This window comes from Halictus rubicundus, chromosome 6 (genome assembly GCF_050948215.1).
Source record: "Halictus rubicundus isolate RS-2024b chromosome 6, iyHalRubi1_principal, whole genome shotgun sequence".
NCBI classification, from domain to species: Eukaryota; Metazoa; Arthropoda; class Insecta; order Hymenoptera; family Halictidae; genus Halictus; species Halictus rubicundus.
Window position 1 is genome coordinate 6664607 of NC_135154.1, and position 20678 is coordinate 6685284.

General features: G+C 49.2%; 2 protein-coding genes across 3 annotated transcripts in view; both read left to right on the forward strand.

The window, feature by feature from the left end:
• The window catches only part of LOC143355141 (cytoplasmic dynein 2 light intermediate chain 1), a 161608-nt gene that overhangs the window by 81881 nt on the left and 59049 nt on the right, over positions 1-20678 (forward strand). The window lies entirely within an intron of this gene.
• Positions 1-20678, forward strand: part of LOC143355139 (paired box protein Pax-6) — a 76174-nt gene that overhangs the window by 30824 nt on the left and 24672 nt on the right. For both annotated transcript variants that reach the window (XM_076789699.1, XM_076789698.1), the window contains exons 5-6: positions 9410-9600; positions 9672-9781. In XM_076789699.1, the coding sequence (XP_076645814.1) occupies positions 9410-9600; positions 9672-9781 (301 nt within the window). The remainder of the gene's footprint in view (positions 1-9409; positions 9601-9671; positions 9782-20678) is intronic.

Genomic DNA, 20678 nt, shown 5'->3' on the forward strand with positions numbered 1-20678 from the left:
TGTCCGGGGAACAATACCGGGGAAGCCGTGCACCCTTTTTCCCGGGGTGATCGGGCCCGGGCGATACAAAAATCAACTTTTTTGCCCTTTATCGCTGGACTGCGAGTCGTCGTGCAAAATAAAAATCGCGATTCTTCGACTCTTTGTTTAAGGTGTCCACTGTTTTAGATTGGATTATTATAAAGTTCGCGGGTTCGGCTTTACCAACGGATCTTCGAATCCGTGAAATGTCCGCAAGCCTTTTGACGACTTTTTTGAAAGATCCTTTGAAAAGTGCGCCGCGGGTCCCGTTTCGCTTATCTCCGTCCGGGGGACAACAGGTAAAACGTTCCGCGTGGTTGTCCAGAGGGGAGTTTTCGATCTAGATAAAAGTTTTGCCCATCTCTAACCTCTGTCGAAGCGGTTAACATCACTTTAACCGCCGAGCGATCCGGCAACCTTATACCGAGCTGTTCGTCGCCGTTCAAGTTCAACCACCGTGTAGCGGCTGTCCCGTCCAATCAGAAACGATCCGCTGTCCTTCGCCTACAAACGAGCGTGTGTCGTCTCGAAGACGAGGCCCCGACGTCCTCCGCGCGTGTATGGATCGGTGTGGCCAAAGGATATCGGTTTACAGGTTGCCCGATTGTCTTCGAAGTTTTCCTCTTAGCGGACTATCGGCCACTCCGATCTCCCGCGAGGGATTTTTATTTCTCGAGGACCGGTCTCGTCTTCTTTTTTCGTCCCCCGTCGGAATCCCGAAGAACGCCTAGACTGTCTCTGCTTTGTAACGCGCAGAGGTTCGACGATTTCGTTTCGCAGAGGTTCCTCTTCGGCGGCCGGTGATCGCGAGTTCTTTGTAGACACATATAGTTCTTTGTAGGTCTTTGTAGTCCGATTGTTACGCGTCCAGATAATCTGGAAAATTGCGCACGTGTCCACGCGCGGCCGCGCCGTCGGCGTCGCGCGCCGGATCGATTCACAGATTCGCCGATTCGAAAAAAATTAGGATCCACCGAGCGAGCGGTGGATCGTAGGAATCCGGAGGTGGCGAGGGTTGCCGGTGGTGCGTTCTCCATTCTCCATCGTGCGTGTAGAAGGCAATAACGGGCGACGCGTGGCGTCCGCGCCGCCCCTGTATTACTCCGGGGAACCCCTGCCGCGTTGCTAAATACCGCATCCCCCTACCCCCCGATCCGCCCCGACGAGCCAGCGTCGGTTGCAACCACCCTCGGACGTCTTCGAACCAACCCCTTATATTGCCGCCGAAAACTACCCTCGTCCGTTCCAGATTGAAAGCTGTGATTATACGTGTGGCATCGGTCATTCGGCACTCTATCGTCGACCTATCATCGAAGAGATAGAAGAGATACAAGGTCGAGTCGAAAGGTCTCCCATTGCGCGATCGCTTTTTCCCAGTCACGATCGATCGCTCTTCTTAATCAGCTCGCTCGGGAATATTTCTAGAAAAGCGAGAAAGCCGAGGAAAATTCTGGGAACAGATCGTTTCCCGCGATTCCGAATTTCTGTTCCACGTTCTCTCTTTCTTGCTTCTCGCTCGTCTCTCTTTTGATTTAAATTGCGGATGCCGTGCATTCCTCGACTTCTGTTTAAATGTAATTTGTATCTTGCCGCTCTGCGATCGTGTTCGCTTTCCTCCGCGTACCCCGACATTTTTGCAAACCGAAACTGCTTTCGGCCCGATAGCGGGAGACTTTGCTTTCGAATTGTCTGGTTCATTGTTTCATATCCGGCGTTTCGGCCGGTATAACCGGCTCGTAGAAACGCGATGCATCGGAACGACGGCCAAGTTTCTCGGTGGTTCGAAACGGTAAATCAAACTAGCGGCGATAACTCGTGGAATAATGGCCCGCGAGATAACGATACACGGGAAAGGATCGTCTTCGTTGCCCGGGATTGGTTTCCAGCTCCTTTCATGGCTCCGGTGTCGTGCCAGAAGCTTAATCTATGCCGCGATCGCACCTATTATCGAGCGTAATCCGAGAAAACGGTACTACTTTCAATTACCGCGTTGTAAATTTCGTGCGTCGCTCGGTCGTCCCGAGATAAACTAAAAGGGTAAGAGAAATGTTGGACACTGCCGGATCGGTAATAGAGTTGTCACCTAAACAATCGCCTGACACGCGTCTCGCAGTCTTTTTTTCCTACGGTCCAGCCCACGCTGCAGTTCCCACGCGCCGGTGGGGTGGTATCGTTGCCGCGTGGGGTGCAAGATTTATACTGCAAATCGGCGTATCGGCGCGTGCCCGTAATTCTCAGCCCCAATTTCCAGCCGTTCGAATTCGTTACAATCTCAATTCGGAATAATCGCCGAAAAATTGCGCTCCGTTCGAAAGTTCGTGGGAGAAAAAGAAGGAATCGTTCGATTCCGAATCACTCCTGTTGTTCTATCGTTTTCGAAAACGTGGTCGCAGGGGCCGATTAACAGAGACCGTAGTTAAGCGATCGACTCTTAGTACGTGACTCGCGTAACCTGTAATTCGGATGTTTGCGCACGGTGCGGTTACCGGTCGAGGATCACGCGCTCGCGCGCTCCTCGAGGGGTGATTTAATGACAGGTTGTGACGTTTTGCTCGCTGCGCGCGCGAGACGCGATAGCACGTGTCACGAGTCATCGGGCTCCCTTGTATCCCATTTCGAATCGCAAATGCGGACCGAGGAAACCTCTGTTAGCTCCTATCAGAATTCCTGAACCAATTTCTAGCGCGGCGACCCTCGATTACTCGATCAACTCGGTGCTCTCTCCGTTTCGAGCCTTCTCCAATCTTGTAAACCCCCGTGCTCGTAATTCATTCTACACGGCTTTCAATTAATTTAGACATTCGAATTTTCCGACATAAATATCTCTTTTGCGTCTCGTTTCGCCCCTTTTGATTGCGAAGCCGTAACTAGATTTTATGCACTTACGAGAAGAACGAGTTGCTGCAATTTGAAACGTGATGATGCACTGTTTCGAAGTTGTTAGAATTATTAACCCCTAGCACTCGAATGGCGACTGTAAGGAGCCGCTGAAAATTGCTGTATGATTATTGAAAATATTTTTGACATTATCCAGTTTGTTTGTATTTAATAAATTACTAAACGCTTCAGCATTGTACTAGGAAATCGCACCATATTCGTATGTATAACACGAAAAAAATATATATATAAAAGGGAAATATTCTAGGTCGGAAGAAATGTTTCGTTTTGGAGTTAAAATTTCTTCGAGTGCAAAGGGTTAACACGTTAACTGCCACGTCAGTCACATGTGACTGACAGTGATTTTTGACTGCGTTTAGAAACTCATTTTTATTATAAGATACCTAGATAAACCGAATTTGATTCGAATTCGAAAAGGTTAAGACAGCATCCGCTATACTATATTTGAGATTTGTAGTTGTTATAAATTAATTAAATTACTGTGATTTCGTAAGAATCTCTGGGGTTGATATTTGCCACTTGACGTGTTAACCCCTTCAAGCACAGTTTTCTTTTAAAAAACCGACCCAAAAAAATCAATTTTTGATATGCTGCGCTTTTGTTCCATGGAAAAAGGCTATATTTTATTCTTGAATGAATAAGTGTTATAGCTTACAATCCCATGGCAATGATAAATATCAATAAAACGATTTTTTTTCTTTGCTTTCACATTGTTATTTTCAATTCTCGATTATATTCGAGTGTGAGAAATTATATCAGCATAAAATACAACGCCGCTCGAATGATCTCGAGCGTACAAGTTAAGGGGTTAAAGAAAGAAAACAAGGTTCTAAATTACCACTGTGTCGAGCAATTGATCCGGAAAATTTTTATTTTGAGGATGCACAGTCTAGTCGTAAGTGCGACGCCAACGCGTTGCAACTTACAATTGCACAAGCAAAAGGGGCGACAAGATATGTTCGCGGCGGCCTTGAGACAAAGTGTTTCCGTTGCTGAATGTCTGAACGTCTGTTCGGTAGCCGATTGTTTTTGTGTTTTTAATTGGCGTCTGTTTTTATGGAGGGTGTCGAAAGAAGATATCGCTGGTAGGTAGAGAGCGGTTGGTGTGTCGGTGAAAAGATGATTAGCGCGTTTGTAATCGGGTTCGACAGGGTGGTCGCGTCGTCGGTGGGGTCCCGGCTTAATAGCCCTGCGCATTATATTTCGTCGCGGATACTGTTTACGCTCGCGGCTGCGTAAGTGTGCAATTTTTACGAGTGCTTATCCGCGGTAGTCGCGTATTTCCTGGGTAGCGCTTCCCTCGGTCCCTTCGTGTCCCTTCCTCCCTTGGTCCTTTCGTCCCTTGGTGCGCGCCACGAGTCGAGTGTATTAAGCACGAACAGCGGAAGAAACGAAGGGTGTGCGACGACGCTCTCCTCTCTCCTCTCCTCTCCTCGACTCGTTGGGTCGCCTCTATTCAGTCCACTTCCGTTATCCCGGGGTCTGAACGAGAGACCCATACGCGCCGCGGCTTTATTATCGCGAAAACATCCTGAAATATGTAGTGGATGACTCGAGACGCGTGGTCAGAGAGGAGCCACTTTACGAGGGTTATTCGAAAGTTATGAAAGTCCTCGGTTAAGGGTGATACGGTGATTTCGCGACGGTGTAACGCTTCCGGCCGTGTCCCGTGTATCCCGTCGCGAGCAACATCCGGGACGATGCGCGATCGCGATAAATCAACAAGATAATCCGAGCGTGGATTATCGGCATTGTTCTCTCCTCCCTTCTCGAGGACAGCCGCCGCTCGTGTTTCGAGAAAGTTACTCGAGATTCGGAACGCATCGATCCGAAGACGTCGATCCCCCGGCCCGTGATACGGGAATTATTGCCCGAGCTCGTTATCGTGTCGTTTAGCAGGCATCGTGCGAGGATAATATTATGACGTCTCTATCCGGCTAGCGGCACCCTTTTCAAGAATCAGCGACCCTCGGCTCTCCTCACGGTTCATGCTAATTTCATCGATCCGCCGGATTCTTCTAGGTCCCAGCGTGTTCCGAGCCCCCGCCTCGTGTCGCCCTTTATACGACTAAGGATAATATCTAGGACCCTTTCATGTCGATCGCGTATAACGTACAATATCCGCGATGCGCCGTGGAAGGAACGTGTCGAAAGTTCCCATTGTCTGTGACCGACCAATAAAACGCCACGTGTTTCACGGTTTCTCGCGTTTCTACATGCGCGTTTTATCAATCGATACACTCGATCTTTTTGAAATCCTTTTAGAAAATCGAGTCGAATAATCACGTGGACTATTGGGAAACTCTTTTTTCTTCGGCGTCCGCCGAAAAGAAAGCCGCGTCTCGTTTTTGGTTCCCGCTCGCAGCTCGATTGCGGCGACAAAGCCGGGGGGCCGCCATTGTGCGGATCGATTTCTAGTGCGCGACGATTGTCAGGATAATGACGAGGGTGACACGCACGACAAATGTCGGCGGACAGAGAGCCGAGGAGCGGCGGATATTTGCGGTCGATGTCAATCAAAAAACGGTCAAACAGCCAGGACACTCGATGTCGTCGCGCCAGGACCGGGATCGTTGGCTTGACTGGCACCCGTTCGTTCTTTCGGGTACGCTTTGTCGTCCGAGGACCTTCTTACCGCAACGACTTTCCATTATGTGTCCTCTGATCCTGACGTCGAGTGACTCGGATGTCGTCGCTTTTGTGCGACTTCGAGCACGCGGCCCGGCTACCGGTTCGTTCCAAACAGTTTTCATCCGAAATGAAAATAAATAGGAGCCGATCGATCGTACGCTAGCTGGTTTCGTTTAACGCCGGAAGATTCGGCCTGAAAATAAACTACTCATCGGTTGTGGCTCCCGTGCATTTTAATTCGCGAAGTTCGAGGGAGGCTCGCCGCGCGAACTCGTGCCGGTTGCGCGGAAGAAAATATAGAACTCGGGAGAATAAATTGCTGAACTATCGGCAGCAGGAGAATGTACCGCTTCAGTTCGTAGGAATTCTTTTACGACTTGGCTGGGATTTATACGAGCTGTAAGTGACAGAACCGACGAAAGCAGCTCACCGGATAAATAAAAGATACGATGGCGAAACGAATGGTACCGTGGCCCACGCTGTCTAGCTCTGCCGGATATTCTCGACGGCGCATAGTTCCGTCGTAAAACGAGTATCGCGCGACACGGGGCCATTTTTGTTCCGTGCTGCGAACCTTTCCAACCAACACGCGAATCCGAACCGGATGAACGCTGCGCTCGCAATTAGTCGCCAAACGTCGAATAACCGAAAGTTTCAATTTTCTAATTTTATTCGAGTCCTTTTCTTGCAAGCCAAACACTTTCACGAATATGTAGTAACGTTAGCTGTTATTAGAACAGCTTGGTCAATTCGGATGATAAAGGTGTCGCTGCGATTCGTTTTATCGGGGAGAAAGAGAGGCGAGAAGAGACGAGGATACTCGTGTCCCGGATTGCGCAGAGAACTCTGGGATTGGCCATGGGAGGTTTCCTTTTCCCGAGGTTTGTTAGACCCGGTGTCAGGGTTCCACGGCGTTGAAGCGGGCTGACATCTCGGACCTAGGAACCGAGCAGTGTCATCCCCCTCGGTGCACCCGCGAACCCATCGCTATCACGGACACGTCCCAAACACGAAACAGACGTCACCGATACTCTCTCTCTCTCTCTCTCTTTCTCTCTCTCTCTCTCTCTTTACTCTCCCCTGTCTCGCGTTCGACATACTTGCGCGTTCTCGACGTTGCGTTCTCCTTCGGAAGTTGCAAACATTCTCGGACCAGATAGCGATATCGAAAATCGTTACACAAACGTACAGGGTGTCTCGCGTTCACGGGACACGTCGCTGCAACCTGAGCGGACGACACGGTCTACGATTGGTCCTAAATATTAACGCGACGTCGCTCCGAGAAATATTTCTAAATTTATTACTGGACTGCGGATTTTATGCATTTATGGCAAAAATCGGTAGGCGTATTTTAAAACGGCAAAATCATCAGAAAAATTTTTAAATGCCGTTACATTATTTTTAGCCTATTTTCGTAACGCCAGTGGTCTTGGTATCACAAACCTTATTTCTCACTAAAAATGTCACTGGGTTCATATAACAAGACACATATAATGCATCGTTTTTAATTCAGAAGGAATAGAAGTACAATAATGGAAGTTATTACATATTCATGAACAAACAATCTCTCCTTCGGTTATGAGTAAATAAAGTCGGTCTGTGAGACCGGGCGCGATCACTCTAGGGTTAAGGGCCCGGACTGCCAAAGGTAGAGTGACTACGTCACCGACAAAACATGGTTTTACGTGCTTCAAGTTTTCGTCCTTATATAAGAATATTTTGTCGCTGGTAAAGGGCTCATTCGAACGAGGAAGGTTCAATCTAGTGCGCGCTGGTCACGAGCTGTCGATATTATGCAGATATTTGGTAATATAAGCGTTCGAAGTAGGCCAAAAATTGACGATGTGCATGCCGTGGAATCCAAGCATTTTTATGCCATTGGATGAGTTTTCTGAATGATGTCGTGACCAACGCGCACTAGAAAATATCTCCAGCTACAAATTGAGCTATAATTTGTCTTGATAGAAGACGTTTCTGGCGTCAGAGTTCATAATATCGATAATACAGAGAAGAAAATGTGACAAGTTTAGTCACAGACTTAAAACCCGTCGGATCGAGACCAAGACGGATCCTAAGTCAGTCCCTGGAGGCTGTGAATGGAAATTATTAATTAAAAAGGCCCTTAAACATATTAACACTTTGACTGCCAAACTAGAAACCTCAAAAATTCTATCAAATCAAAGCAAGTTATTTAATGAAATAAAAATTGAAAAAAATTAAATGTATGATATCGAGTAGTCCTCCAACTTTCTCGGATTTTACAGATCCTAACCAAATTTGGTACAGTGAATATATTAACGTAAAAGTTCATTTTAAAACCTGGGCAAATAATTCCGTCACCCACATATGGGTGGCATGGCAATCAACGTGTTAAGGAAGAAAATAAATTTCTATTTCGCTCCAGTTTGTTGCGACTCAGGTAGAAAATGTTGTATTTTGCATACAGATCCGCAGTCTATTGACTACAGAAGCTTAGATTATTAGATGTTCTAGGGAAAAGATTAGTAAGCAACATCCGTAACATCAATATAACGTCGACCACACAGAAAGAAATTGACGTTCCACCGTCGTCCTCGAAGGGTTAGGGACGGTGTTGGTGCACAGGTACAATTTGGGACACGGGGCGCCCTTTGGTACTCGCGTACCGTCCCTGCGTCGACGTTCGGAGCTGATACCTGACGAAATCCGCGGGGACGCCGAAGCTGTTAACGCTTATTAGTCCACTTTGCGGGTGATCCAGCTGGCGCGATGTCATTCTTTCCCGCATTTTCTCGAGAGAAATGCCGCCAAAGGGCACGGGGGCAGGGTAGGGGACATGGGGAAGGAGCAGGAGCAGGGTTCACTGGGAAAAGAAACAAACAGTCCCGTTGTTCGTCGCCGTGTTCGGCCGTGGAACGGGTTTCCAGGGGCGCCTTTAGGAGATTGCCGGAGTGGCTGAAGAGGCGTCCTCCGTGGCATCGGATTTATTATAAACAGGAAACGCGAGGGAACGGGGTTAGACGCGGCGGCTGCGGCTGTAGGTGAGAGAGGAACGAGACAAACCGACGACGGCGGGTTGGGACGTCGAAGGGTGGCGAGGTAGCCGGGCGGGACGCAAGAGAGCGCGCTTCTGCCCGATGAAATGCGATGAGAGCGGTAATTAAAACGATGCGGTGAGCGGCTGCCGGTGTGTGCTGCTCCACGAGGGAGTTAATTACCTCCGCCTTCAATTATATCCGTCTCGCGTCACTCCAAGGGGACTTCGGCTTCTACCGACCTAAGTACGCACTCGCGCGTCTGCGATACTCGCGATTCACTCGGAAACACGTGTATGCAAATAAGTACAAGCCGGTGTATATAGTACGTTTGCCAGCGCTACACGTTGCGTCTTCCGTCTGCGAGCATCGGCCGATCGCGACCATAAGTCGCGGGTTGTCCGCGAGACGGTCCCGACTCGAATCAAAAGTTCCAGCCCCGTTGCTCTTTCATTCTCTTGTCCGACATTTTGACCCATTACCCGGCGCAATTCAAAAATACAAAAGAAGATTAAATTAACTGTAACTAGTTTTGCCGTAATCGTCGTTGTTCTTATTTAAATATAAAAATTAAAGCTCGTCCCATTTTTGGGACATTGTCGGATAATGGGTTAAGAATCGAAAATTTCATTTGGCGCGATCTCGCTGCTGGGAAGCTAAAGCTACGTCCACACCGAAGCAACATCGAACCCCTCGCCTTCTTCTTTATGTGCCGAATAAAACTCGATGTTCAGTGTGGACGTAGCTTGATAATATTAATAGTTTTCCCGGAGAGGACGTCGAGCGAGTAAAGTTTCGGGAAGATTCGTTTGGCTGTCAACCGTTTTTCTCGTTTCTGGGTGCAGGTGTCGTCCATCAACAGAGTGCTGAGAAACTTGGCGGCGCAGAAAGAGCAGCGGCAGCAACAGCAACAGCAGCAACAAGGAGTGTCGGCTGTCGGCGTCGGTGTGGGAGCTGGCAGCCCGGCCGAGAGCGTCTACGACAAGTTGAGGCTACTGAACGGGCAGACCACGGGCTGGCCGAGGCCGAATCCATGGTAAACAATTGCAAAAATCATTTGCCGAGCGATCGATCGACGATTTTCACCGACAACCGACTTTGTGTCAGGTATCCATCCGGAGCAGGCAGTCCGTTCCCGTCTCTGCAGCCCAGCCTGAGTCCGAGCCACTGTACGACCCTGCCACCGGACCCGGCGGACATCTTGCACGCGAAGAAAGGTAAGAGAAACACCGGCGCAATTGGCCGAGATCAGAACATAAAAGGGGAAAAATTGTGACGATCGAGCGAAACGTGAATTCTCGCGAAACCCGACGAGAATTCGTCGGGCAGAGCTGTCGGGCCGCCAACGGTCTTTCGCGATTTTCTGCGCGAATATGCGGAAAACCGACGCACGGTCGGGTATGCGTTTGGATGCGGCAAAAGGTGGCCAGCGGTGAGAAATAGTGGGGGTACCGGGGGGCGGGGGGAGGGGGCGGAGGGTACGGGATCGGAGAATAGGGGAAGAGGCGCGTGGAGGCACGTTTTAATTAATTAATCTGCCGGCTGAAACGATACTAATATCAATGTAATTCCGTCGGTGGGTCCCGCGGTTTGCCGCATGCGTGTGCAGCTTTTCCGGTAATAATTGTAACGTTTAAGCGAAACGAGAAAGAAGGAGCGAGCGAGAGAGAACGTGCGAGAGAGAGAGAGAGAGAGAACGGGTTGGTGGGAGTGGGTGGTAGAAACGTGGTTGCAGTCGACCGACCAACCCACACGAAATTGTACCTCAACCGACGGAATATTCTCTCTCCTGCCGGTTTGGCCCTCTCCCCCTCCCGCCGGTGCTACCACCGGCGATCCCTTCGCCCTTCAGCCCTCGCCACTCGCCACTCTTTCATCGCACGGTCATGCACGCGTTCCCTTTGGCGGTACATCAAACGCGCGATTTCTTTTACCCCGGTGTTTTCCCGCCAGGGTGGCGGGCGGTGTCACGAGCAGCGAAAAGCAACCCCCGTATGCGTCGATGTGTGTGCACGCATGTTTTCGTCTGTTTTTTTTTTCTCTTTCTTTCTGTCATTCTCGTATCCCTCGAAATCTTGCGCGCCTTCCGGCGAAGAAACCCGGTCGCGTGTCGAGAAATCGATTCGGGATCGAGAACAGACAAACTACCGATCACGATTTGCTCGTGGCTCTGCGTTCGTAGTCGAACAACGCGTCACGCCTGTCGCAATTACAGTCGCAAACTGTGCGGAATAATAGTCTGCGGAGGCGCGGACGGCGAGCAGCGATCGATTTCCCTCGATTTTTAAGATTACCCGACTCCGACCGGTTCGAGCCGCAGACTTGTAAGGTATTCGTTAATCGGGTTTCCCGACTCATACACGGGGTATTATTTTGTATTCCGGCAGAGTAGAAGGGATACAATCAAATATGGTAACTGTTGCGAGCGTTCAACCGCACGCGGACCCCGGGGGCCGGATTATCTCCGCGTTGCTGCAGGGTTGCTGCCGTTTATAGGATAACCCGTGTCAGGAGGGTTGTTTCTCCGTTTCTCTCTGTTCCGTCGGCCACCTCGTCCTTCCCCTCTGCCGCCGAATCAGTCTCTCCCTCTCTCTCTCTCTCTCTCGCTCGTGTTCGTCTTTCGAAATTTTCTCTGTCCCGTGCACGCTCGGCTAGGCCGATAGCAACCGGCTCGAGAGACGGAAGACGCCTCGGGCCAATCAGAAACGACAACTGGCACCCCATCTCGAAAAGCAGAGCGAAAGCAGATTACGGCACAATCATCGCACCAATTCTAGGCTCCCATTCGCCTCCGAGCAGCCTGTTTCAAGCCCGTGCCTCAAAAATCTGCTTGCGAAAATCGCGAAACATCCAGCAGCTTCCTCGCCAGCGCCGCGACCTCGATGATACGTGGACTTTTTTAATTGACGAAATCAGAACAGAAATAGACTGAAGGCGAAGAGGGAACCGCGGAATAGAGGCAACAGTAGGGTTGAATTGGTTGGAGGGGGGTATCGTTAGGTATAGGGACAGAGAATTGTCGTATTGTTCATAATAAGAGATAGGGAATCGTTCTATTCGGCAGAATAAACTTTCTTTTAAAAAATCCACGGTTTAACCCATTTGCATCGTAAGGAAATATGATAAGAAGGCCTTCATCGCCAAACTTTTTCTTTTATTATATTTAAGTACAAAGATGACTACAAGTAAAAGAACTTATTTCAATAATTCGTCTTCGTTAATTACCACTTTCATCTCCAACAACACCCTCCATTTCTATTTTTTAGCTAACGAATAATGATAGTGACCAACAAAGTTGAGCGCACGCAGACGGCTACGGTGATAGTGACCAGGAAAATTGAGCGTATATATACGCTCCGGTGATAGGGACCAGGAAAATTGAGCGTATATGTACGCTAATGATGCAAATGGGTTAAAGGAACGAGGGTCTCCGATTCAAGGAGAACGGTGAACGGTGTCTCGCGAACATTTATTCTTCGCTTTCGACTTTTTCGAGGGGAATCGCGTGGTTTCGATTGCGACGCAACTACAAGGGCACTCTGCGTAGGATAACAGCGAAAAGAAGAAGAAGAAGGTAAAATGGCTTCTGCGCGACAGGGGCTATCAAAGTGTTAATGTTCTGATCGTGGTGCATCGAATATACGTTCGTCGTCGCCGTCGTCGACGTCGTCGACGTCGTCGGTATCAGTGGGGTGTCTGGTGAGACTGATCCACAATGCATCCCTGAGTTGCATTGTGCCGTTGCACGAGACGAGAGACGAGAGACGAGAGACGAAACGGGACGGAGACCAGACGAGTCGGTACGGGACGCAGCGGCATGTAGAGAAGAATTCTATGAGAGGGTGGCGAGAAAGGAGAGGACGCGAATAAAGGAGGAGGAGAGAGCGACAGCAGAAACGAACAAGAGAGGCCAAGAAAGAAAGGAGACAAGGGTGCAAAGAGACTCCGTACTGATCGAAACGAAAGGGGTTCGGGTCGTAAGGCTATTGTTTTTTCACCTCTCGGGTCCCGTGCTGCGCCGTTTAGACGGGGAACGACGCACCAGAAAGAAAAAAAAAAGGATACGAGTCCTGAATGCCATCCCGAAATCTCGATATACCTGACGTCGCGCATTCGATCGGCGAAACAAACGCTATGCTCATTCTCAAATCTACTTCGCGATCGGTGGACATCACGCGCTTTCAAGGCGTTCCTTTCTTCGACACCTCGGACGTCTCGCGAACCTCTCCGCGGCGGATAGATCGGTTACTCAAAGTAAAAGCATCACGGGGCCGAAGAGTCTCGTTGCCGAAGCAGTTCTTTCAATTTTCCGTTGTCATCGCTGTCGCGCTGCGACTTTGTGCGCTGTCACAGCCGCGCGCGCGCGCGCGCCCGCGTAGGCAGACTGCATTCGCGACTTTGCTCGCGCTGCGCCCGTTTCCGTCCCCTGCGATTTCGTTGTTCCGGTGGTCGTGTACCGGTTGTCGTGGCAGTCGTCGTCGTCGTCGTCGTCATTGCCGCACCATCATGGCTGTCGTCGAAGGTGTATAGAGAACACTCTCCGCATCGCGCCGCACCGCGCCGCACCGCTCCGCATCGCTCCGCGGTATGCTCGTTGATCTCTGGCTGAGATACAGAGGTAAAACAATATAATGGCCGCCCGGTGCGCTCTCTGCTACGAGACCCAGGGTGTACTGAGAGCATTATCGTCGACCTCTTTATCTCCTGCGCCCGATCTCCCTACGCTTTTCTTCCTTCCTTTTTTTCTGATTTCTCCTCTCCTTTTCCCGTGGTTTTGTTCGCGTCCCTCCTTCTCTCTCTCTCTCTCTCTCTCTCTCTCGCTCTTCGCGTCCGCTGCTTCTACATCTTCTTCACGAGCTCTTTCTCTCTCTCGCTGCCGCCCTCTGCCTCTCATCTTGTTCTCGTCGTCTCCCTCTGTCCCAGTAGGTACGCGCCATTGCAACCATGCGAAACCTTTTATCGTCTACCAGGACAATACCGAACCTCTGTGGCTGTTCTCGTTGTTGTCGTCGAGTACGGTGTATCCTCCTCGTCATTCTCCATGGTTGTTGTTGTTGTTCTTGTTGCACCACGCGACCGTCGACGCGGATCCTCTCGACACGGAAACACGCGATCCGCATATTAATGGCTCTCCGATACCTTTTGTGGCAACGTCTCTCCTCCTGCCGTCGCGCCGCGCGGATCCTTTTCCGCCGACGGAAAAGGACAAGTTTTTAGAGAGAAATTCGCCGGTTTGTTTCCCCTCGTTTTGTTCGGTCTTTCTTTTTTTTTTTTTTTTATTGTTCCGGAGAGCGAGCGCCGCGGCGAGCGGCTGGAAATTTTTGGAGGTTAAAATCGCGCGCCTCCGATGCTACCTTCCAGTCCGCGACCGGCTCGGCTCCTTATCCCGGCGAGTTTTCCTCCTTTTTAGCGAGCGTTTCACTCGTTTGCAACCTTATTACGCGCCTCTCGCTGCGATTACGCTGCCGACCTTCGCAAGAATCGTGGAACGAACAATTTGTTCCGTCCGCTGGAAATTCTGTTGCGTTCGAAACCAGATGAAAATCTCGTCGACGAACGAATGTTCCGAGAGAGCAGGATGGTCGAGGTTTTTCGGGGCACCGTGTATGAGGCCGGGAATATTTACCAGGTTTTCCTTAACACGGAACGTGTTGCGTTCCGGATCGTTCTTAGCCGAGAGAGAAACTCTATGCATTGGATTCGCAGGTCAGTGAGTTGTCGCGTCGAGTCATTCAAACCGGTGTCACTACCGCTCGATTTATCGTGTTCGTCAATCTTGGAAGACTGACCTCCCGCCGCGGCTCGGGTTACCATCCACATCCACATCCACATCCACAAGCACATCGATGCCGCGCGGCGACGTCTTGCGTTAGAGCACCCCCGGCACCTCGACGCCCCCGTCCTCGCCGTCGCCCTCACCCTCACCCTCTCGCCACGTTATCCTGCAACAACGCGGTGCACTCCTTTGTCTTCCGTTTTATTCTCGTCCGCGCCGATGAACGGCCGACGTCGATGAATATCTACGCCACCGAGCGAACGATAAAAACTCGGCCGTTTCGTGATCACACATGGCCTCGACCGCAAACTCGCAGCTACGTGCACGTTTTCTCGTGCCTCGGTCACCGGTCACCGGGTTCTAACCGGGCACGTACGTGCGAATTCGGATAGAAATCAGAGCCACAGGAAATAGTACACCTCCGTCGGGTCAGGTCGCCTGGAAAGCCTCGCGCAATCGCGTTTCATTCATTCCCGCAATTTTCTTTCGTCCTCGACTCGTTTGCGAAACGCACCCGCAATTCCGAGTATGCGGACGATTATCTCGGAGAGAAGCTCTTCGAATACTCGAACCGAATGGAACTTTTTTATGGAAATTCGAAGGAGGTCCGTTTGATATTAACCCTTAAATGCATGAGTGGGGTCCGCAAAGGATCCCAGTGTTGGATTTTGTGTTAACATTTTTAGCCGCGCCATTTTTAGTTTACAGAAATAAATTGTTGCTGCAATCAAAGTTAGCAAGGAATTAGGTAAGTGGGGTCCTCAATGGACCCCATGTATGCATTCATGTTCCTAATATTTAGTTTACCTATGCACTTAAGGGTTAAGGGTGCCCATAAGTATTCAATTATTTGCAAAGAATTTGTTTTGCCTTTAATTCTGTACCGATCGTCGAAGAGGAAACGCGTATTCTTTTACAGTATTCGGTAAAGCAGCCTGTGTTCGAAATATTCTAAAAAGTATAATTTTGTTTACAACCCTATAATAAAATGGCGGCGTCCGTACCTTCCGAGGATCATATTCGTCATTGCATACCTTTTCATTTTCATGCGGGATTTAATGCAACGGTAACAACAAAGAAAATTTGCGATGTTTATGGAGATGTATTGAAGGTCAACAAGTGTCAACGTTGATTTAGAAGGTTTGCTGCTGGTGATTATCATCTCTCTGACAGGCCTCGACGACCAGTTGAATTTGATAATGAGACCCTAAAATCTCTAGTGGAAAATGATCCAAAATTGAGTATACAAGAATTATCGAGAAGCCTTGGGTCCACATGGTCAACTATACAAAGGCACCTACACGAAATGGGAAACGCATATAGGCAAGGAATATGGGTACCGCATCAATTATCTGAGACCAATATTCGTCGATCAATTTGCACTTCGTTGCTATCCAGATTTCGAAGAGCTCCATTTCTTAGCAGGATCGTTACCGGAGATGAAAAATGGATTCTTTGTGATAACATAAAGCGTTCCAAGCAATGGCTTTCTGCAAATCAAACCGCAATATCAACCCCTAAACCTAGCTTATCACTTAGAAATGTGTTACTGTGCATTTGGTGGGACTGTCGTGGCATAATTCACTTTGAGTTGTTGAAACCTGGAGAAACAGTTACTGCTCAGTTGTATTGTCAGCAATTACGACGGCTGTATTAAGAATTATTGAAAAAGAGGGCATCTTTAGTCCACAGAAAAGGTGTAATACTGCAAATTGACAATGCCCGGCCCCGTACAGCGAAACTCACTCAGGAAAAAATCAAAGAACTGCTATGGGAAATTTTACCGCACGCCCCGTACTCATCGGATATTGCTCCCTCTGACTATCATCTTTTCAGATCTCTGGAACATTATTTAAGAAATAAAACATTCACTTCTGCAGAAGATGCACGGAGGCACCTTGAGTCATATTTTGCTTGACGAACCCTAGATTTCTAGCAAACTGTCCTTGATAATATAACAAATTAAGAAATAAAAACTTGAATTGACTACAGAGTTTTTTTTAGATTTCAAAGCAATTGATTACTTATGGGCCCACCTAATATTATCAGAAGAAGGGGAACAGACCGCCGCAAGTTTGTTAACAGTCGAGAGACAGTGCTCGATAAAACTGTCGAGTCGACACGGGGCATAACGCTCCGAAGTCGATATGTAGCATAACGGCGGATGATCGTGCAAAACGCATCAGCGAGCTTTTGCGGTGAGCCATGCGCGTGGAAGCTCTGCGGTCTTCCGCAGAGAGAAAAGTTACCGTATATACGGTGTGTGTCGGCCGTTATTCAACGCGCAATCGAGAGAAATAACAAACGCCGACTCGCTTGTAGGTCCTCTTATTCTCTCTCTCTCTCTCTCTCTCTCCGTCGGGTGTTTCTCTTCGCCCGGTTTTGCAATTCTTGTACGTGCCGCGCGCAAATCATCCCGGCACCCCCGGGCCCCGCCGGCTATTACGAATTCCCGACCGCGTCCAGAAATCGGTGGTCGAGGAAAAATTCTTTCATTCGAACTAGTTGGAAAACACACGGCGGAATTCGGAGATGAAATTCCGCGGCCGCTGCAGATACGTGATCTGATGCACCGATGTTTCGCCCGCTGCCCAGACTCTTTGCGCTGCCAACCTCTCGCGCGACCCGCCGGATTCTATGTAACCGCGTTCCGCCAAACATATTGTGCTCCTGTATCTTCGACGTACTTTCTATCCTCGATTAGAGCATCCGCCAAACGGAAATGAAACGCGTTCTTTCGGAATTGAAAAACATTCGCAAAGCGCCGGACTGCTATTCGTTCCGATGTTTTCAACGGTGCGGTTCGACTCCGCGCACACTGGCTCGCATACTTGTTTGCGGACGCAAGTAGTCCGATGCAACAAGATTAGTTCAATGAACGTCTGGTACAATAGAAAAGCGTATACTACAAATTTTCTGAAATCGACAAATCACTTCGGCGAACCTTTCGGTACACAACGGTAGCACCAGAGGTTCCACATTATACAGGGCATTTAAAAAAGCTTCGATGACCTTGAAATCTCAAAAAATGTAGCCTTGAACAAATTTTTTTGCCTATCATAATATTTGCCCCTCTGAACCAACTAATGTTTTCCTTTGAAATTGTCTTCTGTCATAAAAAACAAGCGAGATATTATAGATGCTCGAGTTAGGTGAAACCCCCTGTATAATATTGCACTAGGATCAATTGCTACATGGACGAATGAATTGTTTTTAGTCTCATTCGTTGCCATTCCATCGGTATGGAACAGCACGATCGAAAATCGCGTCCGGTGTAACGAAAACGGTCGTTAAACTGTTCTTCTCGCAGCGGCGAACGAGCATATTTAAGGTCGACTGGAAAGAAAATAATTATGGAAGTACGCATAATAGTCTCGAACATTCCTCTCCTAATTGTCCGACGAACGATCAATCTTCCGGGGCTGTCTCGGTGGTACACGGTCTCGTCCCGGTCTCCCCGAAGCGGCGAACGCGACAATAAAGATCTATCCGTCTTCGTTCGCCTCTCTCGAACTCTTTTTGACACGTCCGAGGCTTTAGCGTCGGCTAGGCCATGCTCAATCGAGGGAAGCGCGTGAGAGGGTGACAAAGTGTCTCCGCCGCGAACGGGATAAGAAGCAGAAGAAGGGGGATGGTGTTTGGCGGCGGAGATCTCTTTCCTTACCCGCCGCGCCGTGCCGCGCCGTTTTCTTCGTGGTTCGAGGAGGGTAGCTGCCTATATATCGACTCGGGACGAGGCTGATCTGCCTCGTAACGCCAATCGATACACGGCCGCAACTCCGGGAACTTTGAGACGGGAACGAGTCCGGGCTTATGTTTCATTAAAAAACGAGACTTCAAAGAGTCGTCGACGCGCAACGCGTATATTCTCCTCGCGCAAGGTCCCGTTTACCGAATCCGCGAAACCGAAATAAAACTGCTGTCGAGAATTCGCTCGTCGATATATTCTGCTCGCGCGAGGTCCCATTCTTGAAATCCGCGAAACCGAAGCCGAAGCGAAAGCGGGATGTTTTATCTTTGCCGTCGAGAATTCGTCGATAGCACCCTCCGATTTCCGAGGGAGTATTTGATCTCCGCTCCGAAAAATTCGCTCGGGGTCGAACACGGATAGCAACCCTTTCGAGAAACAAACTCACCGACGCTCTTTTAGGCAACGTTCACACAGCGCGGCGCCGGCAACCCCCCTCGGCCGTCGCGTACACACCGCCAGGGGATGAATATAACGTGACTCGTGTATGAATAATGCCAAGTACGTGTTACGTGTATAAAGAGAGCCGCGCGAGATCCGCTTGGTAAAAGGCACTCCGCGCCTCGCGACTTCCGCGTTTCGAGGCGTGGGCGGGCTTGGAAAAGGAAGCCGGAGTTTAAGGGGAGTCGTCAACAACCCCTTAGAATTTTTTTTTTCTCCTCGCATTCCGAGAGGATCGTCGGCCGACTCTTCTGCTTTCGCTGGTCGCTGGTTCCTCCTTCGTTTCGACGTTGTTCTCAACGAACCTTTAAAAATCGATCGTCGATCCCGATAAAGGCGGAAACGTTGTAACTTTCGACAGAGGGGTTGTTCCGCAGCATCCGCCGCCGCTATCAATTACATAACTCGCGTCGTTTGTACACAGATCGATCACCGAGGGCGTCACGTAATGTTACACAATCGGGCGAGCCATGCTCATCGCGCTACAGACGGTTGAGTTATGATATTCACGCGCGGAATATCAGACGACTTCGCTCATCGGCTGACCTAATATTCCCGATTCGCTTTTGGACGTGCAGACACGCCGACCGACCGTCCACGAGCCTTTATTTACGTCTTCGTCGCCCGCGACGGAGTTCCCGTCGTTGTCGAACAATTCGTTAATCGATCCACGATCGTCCGTCATCAACCCTCTGCACTCGAAGCTGTTTTAACGGGTCAAGTGCCAAATGTCAACCCCAGAGATTCTTACAAAGTCAGAGTAATTTAATTAATGCGACCAAAATTAGAAATTGAAAATGTATCACAGTGGATGCTGCCGTAGCCCTTTCGAATTCGAAAGACTCCCATAAAATTCGGTTTATCTGGATATCTCGTAACAACAATGAATTTCTAAACCCAGTCGAAAATCGTTCCATATTTAAGAGCGTATAAAACTAACAAAAATTAATGTATCCTAATCAAACTTTTTTCTAAAAATGCCTGAAAGATCACCTTTTCAGACTATGTACACATGCCATTTGCCACCTGCAGAAAAACGGCACGCACTTTCCGGACAACCCAATACATACACGATTGGCAAAAGTTGAATTGTCTGTCGATTACTTGGATACCAGCGGTGTAAAAATTGTTTCAAAAAACAGCGTGGCAATTTTCAAATTGCATTTTAGCTGGTAGAAAAAATATCGGTAGGAGAAAAACCAAAGTATCTGCATCTCCGTCCCGCTTTGTCTCTGCTTTCCCGTCGCTGGTGTTGTTCGTCTCTGTCGTTCCCCGCGCCATCATCGCCATATTAATTCGGCGATATTAATCAAGCAGCGAGTTCTTAGGTACAAAAGCGCACCGTCGTCGGCGCAGTAGGAACCTTATTGTTTTGGTACCCTCCGGTTCAATATCGACGTGGCCTGTGACGCAATGCATACTACTATACACGGTGCACATCGTACACTAGCATGGCCGCGGTCGTGCGCGTGGATTCTGAAAACTATGAGGGATATATGCAGACGGAAGGATCACAAAGGCTTTTCTCGTCGCAAGCCGGAGCAGAACCGAGCAGAACCGTGCCGTACGTAGCAGAACGGAGCGGAACGGAGCGGAGCAGAGCAGAGCAGAGCGAAGCGGAGCAAGTAAGCTAGCGAGAGCAGGTGCCGACTTCGAAAGAGTCGAAAAGAGTTCGACGTGCTTGTCGACGGGGGATCCTCAATCACTACCGTCTCTACGATACCCACGTCTCTGTGTACCATACGTGGGAGCGACCGCCTTTCTTTCTCCGCTTCCTTCTCCTCATTGTTTCACCTTCTATCGCCTGGCACCGCGTGGGATTATTGACGAGACCTGCCCTAGACGAATCGTACAAATACTTTCGCGGTATCGAGGGTTCAATCCCCGCTTCTCCCTCCGCGCAAAAAGACCCCTCTCTCTCTCTCTCTCTCTCTTCCCCTTTTTTTATTTTGGTTGTTCGACGCGTTTTGGACAGCGCGGATCATTTAAACATTCTCGTTTCACCCGCGTCTTAACGGCCCGGGATACTCACGTGACTTTTTAATTAATAATTTCCGTTCACAGCCTTCACACGGGTCTTAAGTCTGTGACCAAACTTGTCACATTTTTTCAAGTTTTTGGCTTTATTTCGCAGAGAATCGAGACAAAA